The 11640-nt window shown below is 40.8% G+C and overlaps 1 protein-coding gene across 1 annotated transcript; it reads left to right on the top strand.

Annotated features, from left to right (window-relative positions):
- Window positions 1–8104: 8104 nt before the first annotated feature.
- Window positions 8105–8528, top strand: LOC112836075 (dolichyl-diphosphooligosaccharide--protein glycosyltransferase subunit KCP2-like). The gene has a single exon (XM_025887753.2). It carries the CDS (start codon window positions 8105–8107, stop codon window positions 8510–8512), a length of 408 nt encoding a protein of 135 aa, XP_025743538.1. The 3' UTR covers window positions 8513–8528.
- Window positions 8529–11640: the final 3112 nt, after the last annotated feature.

Below are 11640 nucleotides of genomic sequence, written 5' to 3'. Positions count from 1 at the left end.
GTATTTTGTTGCTTTAGGATGGAATGCTCTGAATATATCTGTGAAGTCCATCTGGTCTAGTGTGTCATTCAAAGCGCTTATTTCATTTTTGATCTTCTACTTAGATGATCTGTCCATTGCTGTGAGTGGGATGAAGTCCCCTATTATTGTTAATGTGTTTTTGTTATTAATTGGTTTATATAATCAGCTGCTCCCAAGTTAGAAGCATAAGTATTTACAATTATTAGATCTTGTTGGATAGTCCCCTTAATTATGATAGTATCCCTCTACATCCCTTATTACAGTCATTGGTTTAAAGTCTAATTTGTCTGATAAGGATGGCTACCCCAGCTTTCTTTTGATGTCCATTAGCATGATAAATGATTCTCCACCCCCTCACTTTCAATCTGGAGGTGTCTTTGGATCTAAAATGAGTCTCTTGCAGACAGCATATCAACAGTCTTGCTTTTTTATCCAATCTGATACCCTGTGTCTTTTGATTAGAGCTTTAAGTCCATTTACATTCAGTAACTATTGAGAGATAGGAATATAGTGCCATTGTATTACCTGTAAAGTCCCTGTTTCTGTAGATTGTCTGTTCCTTTTGGCCTCTCTGCCCTTACAGGATCCCCTTTTGTATTTCTTGCAGGGCTAGTTTAATCCTTATAAATTCTTTTAGTTCTGTTTGTCCTGGAAGCTCTAGCTCTCCTTTCATTCTGAAGGACAGCCTTGCAGGGTAAAGTATTCTTAGCTGCACGTTTTTCTCATTTAGTACCCTGAATATATCATGCCAGCACTTTCTGCCCTGCCAGGTCTCTGGACAGGTCTTCTGCCAGTCTAATGTTTCTACCCTTGTAGGTTAAGGACCTCCCATCTCAAGCTGCTTCCAGGATTTCTCTTTATTTCTGACATTTGCAAGCTTCACTATTATATGTTGGGGTGTGGATCTATTTTTATTGATTTGGGGGGTTCCTCTATGCTTCCTGGGCTTGAATGCCTGTTTCCTTCCCCAGATGAGGGAAGTTCTCAGCTATGATTTGCTCAAATATACCTTCTGTCCCTCTCACTTCCTCTGGGACACCAATAATTCTAATAGTTTTGCTTTATCATCAATTTATCAAAGCCTCCCCTCATGATCCATTAGTTTTTTCTCTTTTCCTCAGTTTCCTTACATTCCCTCATTTTGTCTTCTATGTCACTCTTTTCTGCATTTACCCTACCCATTAGAGCATCCATTTTAGACTGCATCTCAGCATTTTTTTTTAAATTTTATTTTATCATGTTATGTTAGTCACCATACATCATTAGCTTTTGATGTGGTGATCCATGACCCACTGTTTTTCACAACACCCAGTGCTCCATGCAGCATGTGCCCTCCCTAATGCCCATTACCAGTCTAACCTATCCCCCCACCCCCCCCAAAACCCTGTTTCCCAGAGTCCATAGTCTCTCATGGTTCATCCCTCCCCTTCCTTCTCCTAATGTCCTCCATGCTATTCCTTATGTTCCACAAATAAGTGAAACCATATGATAATTGACTTTCTCTGCTTGACTTATTTCACTTAGCATAATCTCCTCCAGTCCCATCCATGTTGATGTAAAAGTTGGGTATTCATCCTTTCCGATGGCCGAGTAATATTCCATTGTATATATGGACCACATCTTCTTTATCCATTCATCTGTAATTTCAACCTTAGATTTTAGTTCTTTTGTTTCTACACTAAGGGATTTTCTAGTGTCATGTTTTTCAAGCCCAGCTAGTATCTTTATAAGCATTTCTGAATCTACATCTGACATTATACTTCTATCCATATTGATTAAATCTATGGCAGAGAGTTTTACCTCTGTTCCTTTTGTTGTGAATTTCTCCTAGTCATTTTGTCTAGAGAACAGATGAGAACAAAGTCAAAAGTATCAACCACAACCCCAGTGAAGTACACAGTAGACAAACCCAAAGAGATCTAAAACCAGGAAGTGAAAAAAATAATCTTCCAGGTGGACAAAATAGGGTGATACACTTGGTCCTGGGTGTATTTTGGTTTGACAGAAGACCCTGGATCCCAAAATTGTAAAAAATATACAATAAAATACAGTCAAAGGAAGCCAAAAATGAATCTATAAAATATGTGTAAAAATGAAAGTTAAGACTTAACAGGTTGTTAAAGAAACTAGTTGAAAAGGAAAATAAAAATTTTAAACTGAAAGACTGAAGACTCATGAGAAAAAAAACCCTCAAATTCTATGTACTATTTTCCCCTAGCACAGGAGTTTCAGTTCTGTGTGATCCACACTGTTCACCTGATGTTCCCGCTAGTCTGGAGGAGGGGTCTGTTACACTGATTCTCAGGTGTCTTTGCCTGGTGGAGTTGCACCACACCTTGCCAGGGGGCTGGGTTCAGTGTAAGCTGCTTCCAGTTGCTCTATGTGGCTTTTATTCCCTGAAGGCTTTCATGCTGCTTTAGAAGATGGGGGAAAAAAAAAAAGATGGCAACACCCCAATCTTCAGCCCCAGAGCTGAATGATTGCCACCCCCCTCTTCAGTACACTCAGGGAAAAGCAGTCAATCACATTTGTGTGCACCAAACTCTGCAGAGTGTTATGCATCCACGTCACTCCTGTGGGAAGGAGTGTTGCCACAGCTATGTGGCTTGCTCGGCCCCTGCTTGGAAAGAGGTCACCTGATCATGCTGTGGTTCATGGTTAATGACAAATCGAGCTGAGAACCCACTCTAGGGCTCACTAGCTACAGCTGGCTTCCCCATACCAATGCTTGGAAATTCTGCCACACACAGTCACCCCTGTTCTGTGACCCCAGGGATACTGAGACCACACTGTCCCACTTACGATTCTGCCCCACTTCTCCACTTGAGCACCTTTCAGGCAGCGATGTCCCTCCCAGAGCAAACTTCCAAAAGTTTCGATTTTGCACTCTGCTGCTATATCATTTTCCAGTAGCTGCCTAATGGAGGCTCCCTCCCCCTCCCCTGATTTATCTTCTGATATATCCCTTCAGATTCACTTCTCCACCCTCCTACCTTGAAAAACTGGTCTCTTTTCTATTTGTAGAATTGCAGCAATTCTTTTTAGATCTCAGGTTGAATTCACAGGTATTCAGAATTTGATAGCTATCTAGCTGAATTCAAGGGACCAGATGAAACAAGGGTCACCTACTCATCTTCTCCCCCTCCACTACATCAGGTATCTTTTGACAGTTATTCCTTGTCCTTTAATTCATCACCCCTAATGCAAATATCCCTCAATTCTCTGAATGCTTCAGAGACCTCACCAGTGGTAGCACAGACCAAAAACCATCCTGGGTTTTTCCAACCTTCTCCTTCAGCTTGAAAACTTGACCTTGCTTCCAACAGGCCATCCCACTGGTGAAGTGAGACCACATTTTGTGGTCAGCTCATGGGCCTTCCTGCTAGTGCAGTGAAGTTTCATTCCCTTCATTCCATACTTAGGTTCTTCAAAAGCCCCTTCCATCACCCAGTTGAGTAATATTGTGCCTAGATTAGACACCAAATTTTAAACAAGGACATCAGGGCTTTCATTGTAATGAGTTTAGGCCAAAGGATAAGTCTACACCACTTTTCAACATTACTTCAAAGAGTAACAGCCAGACTTCAAAGTTGGTTCTGATTCCCAGCATGCTTTCCCTCACCCTTTTCCGTGGAGAATTTGTGTTGCAACTGATTAAGCACCTTGAGCCATAGCTGAGTGTTTGTGTTCCTTCTTAAGCTGTGCTGTAGTTCCCCAGAGGGCAAGGCCTCCCTTCCAGAGTGTGCTCATCACAGGGTTATTCAATCTTGTTACCTACAGACCAATCTCACACAACACACAATCTTCAGAGAAGAGTTGTTTGCTCCCAGCCAGTCACTTGTTGCAGTCACCAGTCTCGTGATGATGGCTCTGGTTTGGGAGGTGGGGGAAGGGAAAACTGACCTGGATAACCTCTGGCCACCACAGTTTACACCCACAGCTTCTGCAGGATTAGTTCCCTGAAGGAAAAAATGGCCAGTCTTTGGAGTTAAACAGAATCAGGTCTGTGAAAGGGCTGTTATGTAAGCAAATTGCTTTATGCATCAAAGTACTCAGAACCATAGTGAAGGCTGAAGCTTCCTTTTGAGCCTTTTCTCCAACCCCATCTCCATTTAAGACCTCAAACTTAACACTGAAACACACATCACAGAAGCCTGAAGACCCAGAGTGACATCATTTCTACTCAAACTTAAATTTGCCAGAGGGAGAAAGAAGATTAGGCCTAGAAGTGTAGTTTCCCTAGAGGAATCCTGAGAATTTGGAAAGGTTAATGCTGTAGTCACAGCTTCAAGCTTGAGGGGGTCTTCCTTAATAGGGACAGATTAAAAAAAAAAAAAGAAAAAATGCTAATGGGTGAGTTTAACAAGCCTAGGTATCGTATTTAAACATTTTCAACTACGTTCCCCAATAACCTTGGATATTCTCTGGGCCCGTTGGGGTAGTAGGCTGGTGAAAGTATACATTGTCCCCTGCTGCTCCTAGAGCAGGTTTGCTTTTTTTTTTTAAACCTTGATACATAGCAAAAAAAAGTTTCAAAGGCCACTGGCTTGAATTAGGGTATCTAATATTGCCTCATCTACATGTAGATTTCTGGTCAGAGAGGGTCTTGATATTCATAGTGCTCCCTTTAACAAAACCCTACTGACAAATGAACAGCTTCTCCTACAGGCACAAGTTTTAGTTCACCTTGTTACAATTTATCATTGAATTCTCACCTTTGAGTTTTCCTACTCTTCTTGCTTAGTACTTATCTCAGTGGCTGACTACAATTAAGGTAATGATTCTGTCTTTGACTAAGGGCACTTTAAAATTTGGTGCTAAGAAATAAGATACAGCAAACAACCAGTTTCCTGGGAAAGTAGCACTGAACTCTGGTACTGAGCAGCTCTAGGTAAACACTGGATACTAAGCAGAAACCTAAGAAATGAGTTGAACCCAAAATGGTATTGACACAACTGAACCATTTCTATTAATGCTACCCTGAGAGCTAGTCAGGGTTTCAGTTACAAAGAGCTAAATTCCCAGACAAGTTTTAGGATAAAGCCCAAGAGGTTTGTGCTGAACTGAGCTCAGTGGGCCAGAAAGCAGACAGATCGCACATCAGGTCAAAACTCAGAGGTCTCCACACAAATGAAATGCCCTAAAACATGGCCAAATTCCCATTGGTAGAGGAGAATCCTGCACTACTACAGGTCTTGTTCTAAAAGAAGTTTGACATTTAAAAAGCTTGATTGTAGAGACACCAGTTTCATGGGACTCACCTGCAGTTGAGTCCATTCATTGGGCCAACAGTAGGGGTCAATCGTTTGGCCCAGCATTTTTAAGGTGAGAAAAGCCAACTTTTCAGGGTCCCCAGTTAGTTTTCCGTTGAGGGGTATTTTGTCCATTTATCCACTGAAGTATTTTGTCGATTTGGAGTTGTGTATATGGTTTGCTTTTTGTTATTTCCTTTGGCTTTTATAGTTAATGAAGTTTACAGAAATGGAAAGGCTGCTTGTAGACAAAATATACCATGCACTTTACATTAGATTTCACTTATATTTAAATGAATTCTTGATTGACCACTAAGTCACTAGTATACCAGCTTCTGGTATTATTAGAAGAGAAACTTTGCTATCAGTAAAGAGACAGTTACAGGTGAGAACCCTATAGGAGGAATAATGAGAAAATTGGTTTTCAATGTTGAGAAGCCACGGAGAAGCTAAGCCACTCACTGCTGTCCCTGGGCTTCATCTTGCTAGAGTCCCCTCCCCACACCCCCCACCCCACCCTGGCCCAATACCCCAGTTCTAATTGTAACCATTAGCTAGGAATGTCCTTTGGAAAGTCTAGGACTCAAGATCCCAGATCTTACGTAAGTGATTTTAACATCAAGCAGATTGCTGAACCCAGAACTACACATCTTGAGCGCATGATCTACAAGTCAAGAGCTATGCTCTTGAGCCCTGCTTCCTTCATAAGTACAGTATTAACAAAATTTACTCCCCACTCATGGGGATGAGGGTAGACAAGTTGTGTATCCTTATGCTTTTTCCCCATTTTTCCAGATTTTTCTTAAAGCAGGTAGACCTAGGTGTTTACGTATAGTGTGATTTTTACAATAAACAGCGTTATATGACTGAACACTAAATGCAATACAGTTTGCTATGTAGCACTTGGGAAATCAGTCAAGATAATATATCCATCACATAGGATACTCTTGATCAGTCTGTTACAAAGACACCACATTATCCCCTTTCTCTAGGACAAACATTGTTTCCCAATAAGCTCAAAGATGCCTCACAATTCTCATAGTGCTCTGGGTAACCATCTAAACAGATCATTTTCCCATTATCCCTACTGCAAAGGGTTCTATCCATTCACCCATTAGAAAAGTGCTCTCAGGTAAGCAATTCTGACATTAAACCTAGAGACCACAGTGAGGTAATACATTTCCCCCTCAACTCCATATTTAAGTAGGGGAGTTTCAGCCTACAGGTTTTGTGTCCTTTTAAGGTCAGGCAACTGCTTTCTAGAGGATGGTAGTTAAAAACCTTAACTCCCTGGTAAGAGGACTCAAAAGCCTTGTGTTGCTTGAAGTTCACTTTAATCCTTCACTACGTATTACTAAAGACACTTCCTTCTCTCGAAGAAAGGTAGTTCAAAAATACTCTACATTTTCTGCCCATAATTTTCAGTTAAGCTGATTTAACTTTTAGTCTCTAAAGCAGGGAGAAAATAGTTTTCCCTCACTTTCTGCCATTACTTTAGACAGGAGTTTCCAATAGACTTCACAACTCTAGATGAAGGCTAAATAAAAAGCATTTGGAAGATTTTTGTGAAGAAAGCAAGATTAGTGAATTTGCCTCAAGGAAAGGAACTATGTACTTTTAGAAATTTATACAACTGCACTAAGGTAGCTGGAAGAGTGCTTTTGCTGAAGCATCTTCTAAGCTGGAGGTTAAAGAAAAGCCAATTAACAGGTGACTTCTCAGTAAGATTTGAGCATGAGAGAAGAAAACTCAAAATTGAAGTTTCAATGTTAAGTTCCTCCAAGAACTCCGTTTAGGAACCCCAATAGTTAGAAAAGTTTCTCTCCCATCCGTATTTCAAGGAAGACATGCCTGATAAAATGACTTCATGAAGTGACCATAAACTCCTAGGAGATATTTTCTGTCTGCAAATGGCTGCTTTCATGTTTTGTTTGCTTAGATTCCCTTGTCTTTTTCTTCCTTCACCTTTCAATTCTAAAGTAGGCTACCCAAAATTTCCCTCGATATCTAGGAGAATCTTGGTTCTTTCCACTCACGCCCTCCTAACCAGCAGAGAACTTCCCAGCTACTAGTAGGCCTGTAAAATTTTAGACTACATTCACTCACTAACCACTCCATAATCTCCTGCAGCAGCAGAACAAGAAACAACCTCACCCAGCCTTCTTTTTTTTTTTTTTTTTTAAACCCAAAACTCCACCTTCATCTTGGGTGCAGACCAATGAGAATACCTAGGAGCTACTGCCACTCTGCAATTGGTCCACGATTTCAGGCCAGTGTCAAAAATAGGCCTCCAGATGCCCACATGGCAGAGAGTCTTCTCCTTAGGCTTCCTATTTTAAAGAGGCACTACCCCTCCTCTTAGCTTTTTTACTGCGTTGTAAAGGCTACCGAGTTGTTGAAGACGTTGTAAAGGAGTAGTTTAAAGTCACCTTCGCAAAATGGCTCCATCAGCTACTCTTCTAACAGTTAGTGTTAATACAAAAGAAGTTTAGAGGTGCCTGGGTAGCACAGTGGCTAGGTGTCCACTCCTGGTTTCAGCTCAGGTCATGATCTAGCGGTTGTGAGAGTGAGCCCCTATGGGGCTCCATGCTCAGTGTGGAGTATGGTTGAATTTCTCACTCCCTCTGTCCCTACCCGTAACCCCCATCCCCTGTGTGTGCACACACACTCTCTCTCAAAACTAAATCTTCAAAAATAAATAAAACATTTTGAGTATGTCTTAAGGAATATCAAAAGGAGAAATATGAGGCGATGACATATACGCACAGCAATTGCTCCAGTTGGGCTCCCCTCTTTCTTGGCCTGGCAGCGATAGGGCCGAATGGCAGGACATGATGGCCATGGGTACCGGGGCGTCGCTGGCACTCTCCTGCCTCCTGTCCCTGCTGCTCCTTGTGGGGATGCACATGTATAGCCTCCAGCTGGCCTGCACCCAGTGGTTCACCATCAAGGGAGGGGGGCTGCTGGGTTCCAGCCTTTTAGTCTTCTCTCCCACCGCCATCAGTAATCTGGAGAATGTTGTCTTTGGCAAAGGTTTCCAAAAAAAGATCTTCCCTGAGATTCTTCTCTGTCTCCTGTTGGCTTTCTTTGCATCTGGCCTCATCCACCAAGTCTGCATTACCACCTGCTTCACCTTTTCCATGGTTGGCCTCTACCACATCAACAAGATCTCCTCCACTCTGTACCAGATAACAATTCCATTCCTCACACCAGCCAAGATCACAGGGAAGGGCAAATAGAGAAACTGACCCCGAATGTCCAATAAAGTTGATTCCTTGTAAGAAGGAAAGAAAGAAAAGGAAATATGAGTAGCTCTTTGGTCAGACACTGGTGTTAGAGTCAAACATCGTTACCCTCAGACAATACTAATGATCATGCTCACCTGTGTCATTTATTCTTTCATTCATAACTATTATTAAAGCCTATGATTCAGAGGAAGCAAGTGGGGCATGGGTTTTGTCTGTGTTTCTCAGAATCCTCAGGATACACATGTTTCTGAAAAGTTAATTCCATTCATAGATTTGGAAGTAGAAAGTATTATGTTTAGACACTAATGAGCCAAACTGATATAAATAAATGATTTAATTAATAAATAGAGAAGGAGAGACAAATCTTCCTTACAGAATAATTTGAAATAATATATGTCCATATTCCCCAGTCCAGGAGGTGGAGTTTAATTCCCATCCCTGTGAGTGTGGGCTGGGCTTAGTGACTCAGATTTCTAAGAAGAGAGTAGGGAAAGGGAAAAATAATCATTTTACATACACCTGAAACTAATATCACACTGTATGTTTAACAAAGTAATTTAAAAAACTTAAAAAAATAATTTTACAGTGAAGAAACCTGGTAGTGTTTGCCTTACCCTTGTTTTAACACTACCTTACCAAGTGATCCAGCTTAACATCATCAGTGATAAGTCATGTTGCTATGAAGTACTCTTAAATATAATGAGAAAACCACTTCATCCCCATGGTATTCTTCCTCAAAACCCATAACCCCAATATAATCATGAGGAAAACATCAGACAAAACCAAATTGAGGGACATCCCACAAAATTGTGACTAGTACCCTTCAAAACAGTTAATCAAGGCCATGAAAAATAAGGAACGATTGAAAAACTTCACAACCAGAAGAGACTAAGGAAATACAACGAAATACAACATGGTACCCTGGGTAGGATCCTGGAACAGAAAAACATATTAGTGGAAAAATTGGGGAAATCCAAATAAAGTTTGGAGTTTAGTGCATACAATGTATAAATGTTGATCTTTTAGTTTTGGCAAATGTACCAGTACTATATAAGATGTTAACATTAGGGGAAACTGGGTAAGGGAATCAGGAACTTTCTTTACTGTCCCTGCAACTTTTCTGTGATTCTAAAATTAATTTGTTAATAAAACATTTATTTGAAAGAAAAAATTAAAAAGGGAGATAAGCAAAATCCACATGAATTTTTAAGATAAAATGCAAGTCTTCAAAGAAATCTTATGCTTATAGTAGACTGCTTTAAACTATGCCTCCCCTAGACTTGCTAGAAGCACTTTTCCATGTGTAGGGGTCATTTAGAACAAAAGTTTGAAAAGTTAGTTGAATCCCAAAGCTGTTTGAAGGATGGGATAAGGCTAAAGGCTAAGAGGCCAGCTGTAATCAAGCTGGGATATAACCAAGTCTAAAGCGGTAAGTCAGTGACCAAATTGACTTATTTATTTCTATGATTGCTACCAGTGCTTTCTGGGAATTTGTTAATTCCAGTCATCCATTTTCATTTTGAGTGTTCATGTATCTGTAGTCAGGAAAGAGATTCTGTTCTCAGGTAGCCAGGTCACATCAGGATTGCCAAATATGCTGGAGAAGAATGTGTTTTTAAAAAATAATACATCAGAGAAAGACAATTATATGGTTTCACTCATATGTGGAATATAAGAAATAGCACAGAGGATCATAGGGGAAGGGAGGGAAAACTGGGAAGAAATCAAAAAGGGAGACAAACCATGAGAGACTCATGACTCCAGGAAACAAACTGAGGGTTGTGGAAGGGGAGATGGGTGGGGAGATGGGGTAACTGGGTGATAGGCATTAAGGAGGACATGTGATGTGATGAGCATTGGGCGTTATACGCAACTAATGAATCATTGAACACTACATCAAAAACTATTGATGTACTATATGTTGGCCTATTGAATTAAAAACAAACAAACACACACTAGGAGTGCCTGGGTGGCTCAGTAGGTTCAACGTCTGCCTTCAGCTCAGGTCATGATCCCAGGGTCCTGGGATCAAGCCCTGCATGGGGCTCCTTGCTCAGCGGAGAGTCTGCTTCTCCCTCTCCCTTTTCCCCTCCCCCTTATTTGTGCTCTCTCTCACTATCTCTCTCTCAAATAAATAAATAAATAAAATCTTTTAAAAAAATAAAAAACAGCACTAAAAGGCAAAAACAAAGCACAGCACAGGGTAAGTAATAGTCAAGAACATGGACTTTGAAAGTAGGCAGACAAACCTGGGTTTAATTCTCTACTAGATTTACTTCTCTGCTTACTAGCTATGTGCTCTCATGCTAGTCAACCTCTGTAAGCTTCAGCTTGTCACCTGTGAAATGGGAATAAATTGTGCTTACTCATAAGATTATTGTGAGGGCTGATTAATAATATGTATGAAAAACACCTAGAATAGTTCATGGCACACATACAGCACTTACTATTACCCAGATCTGTTCTACATCCAAAACATATTGACTCATTTAATCCTCACAACAATCCTATTATTTGTCTTTATGTTCTACATGGGGAATCTGAGCCACAGAAGGATGAATTCTTGGCCCCAGGAAACATAGCCCGTAAGTGATGGAGCTTAATTCAAACCCAAGCAGTCTGGCTCTAGAATTCTTGCTTTTAGCCAGCACACTGCATTGTCTGTCTGTTATCAGAAAGAAAGGAAGAAGAAAGGGGACGTGGCATGCTGGGAAGCCCAAAAAGAGGTACCTTTAAAAAAGAGAAATGGTCAGCTCTACTGTGGCACTGCAAATGTATAAATAATGCAGGTTTGAATTGGGAATGATACCAAATTCATGGCTAAGAGCCAGTTGGAGTGATAGCACTTGCTTCTGCAGGCCCAAAAATCAGTGAGAACATTCCTTTATAAGTCATGTAATAACACTGTAAAAGTAAAGTTTACCAAATTAGAGAAGCTCTCTCACCACATGCTTATCCCAGTGTTTTCTCAGTTGATTTCCTGGACAGAAAACTCAAATACCAGATAGTCCAGTTCAAAACTAGACCCATGAGAATCCTCACTGTAGAGGCAGCCAACATTCCACACTGAATCATCCTTCCTCAAGGTGAAAGCCAACCCAAGCCTGAGGCAACATTCT

Source organism: Callorhinus ursinus, unplaced genomic scaffold (assembly GCF_003265705.2).
Source record: "Callorhinus ursinus isolate GAN/ISIS: 27379988/994484 unplaced genomic scaffold, GSC_fseal_2.0 scaffold4, whole genome shotgun sequence".
In the NCBI taxonomy this organism is placed as follows: domain Eukaryota; kingdom Metazoa; phylum Chordata; class Mammalia; order Carnivora; family Otariidae; genus Callorhinus; species Callorhinus ursinus.
This window is presented reverse-complemented; position numbering and strand designations above follow the sequence as displayed.

Excerpts from the sequence above, each read along its gene's own strand:
- LOC112836075 (XM_025887753.2), top strand. The coding sequence starts at position 8,105 with ATGATGGCCATGGGTACCGGGGCGTCGCTGGCACTCTCCTGCCTCCTG.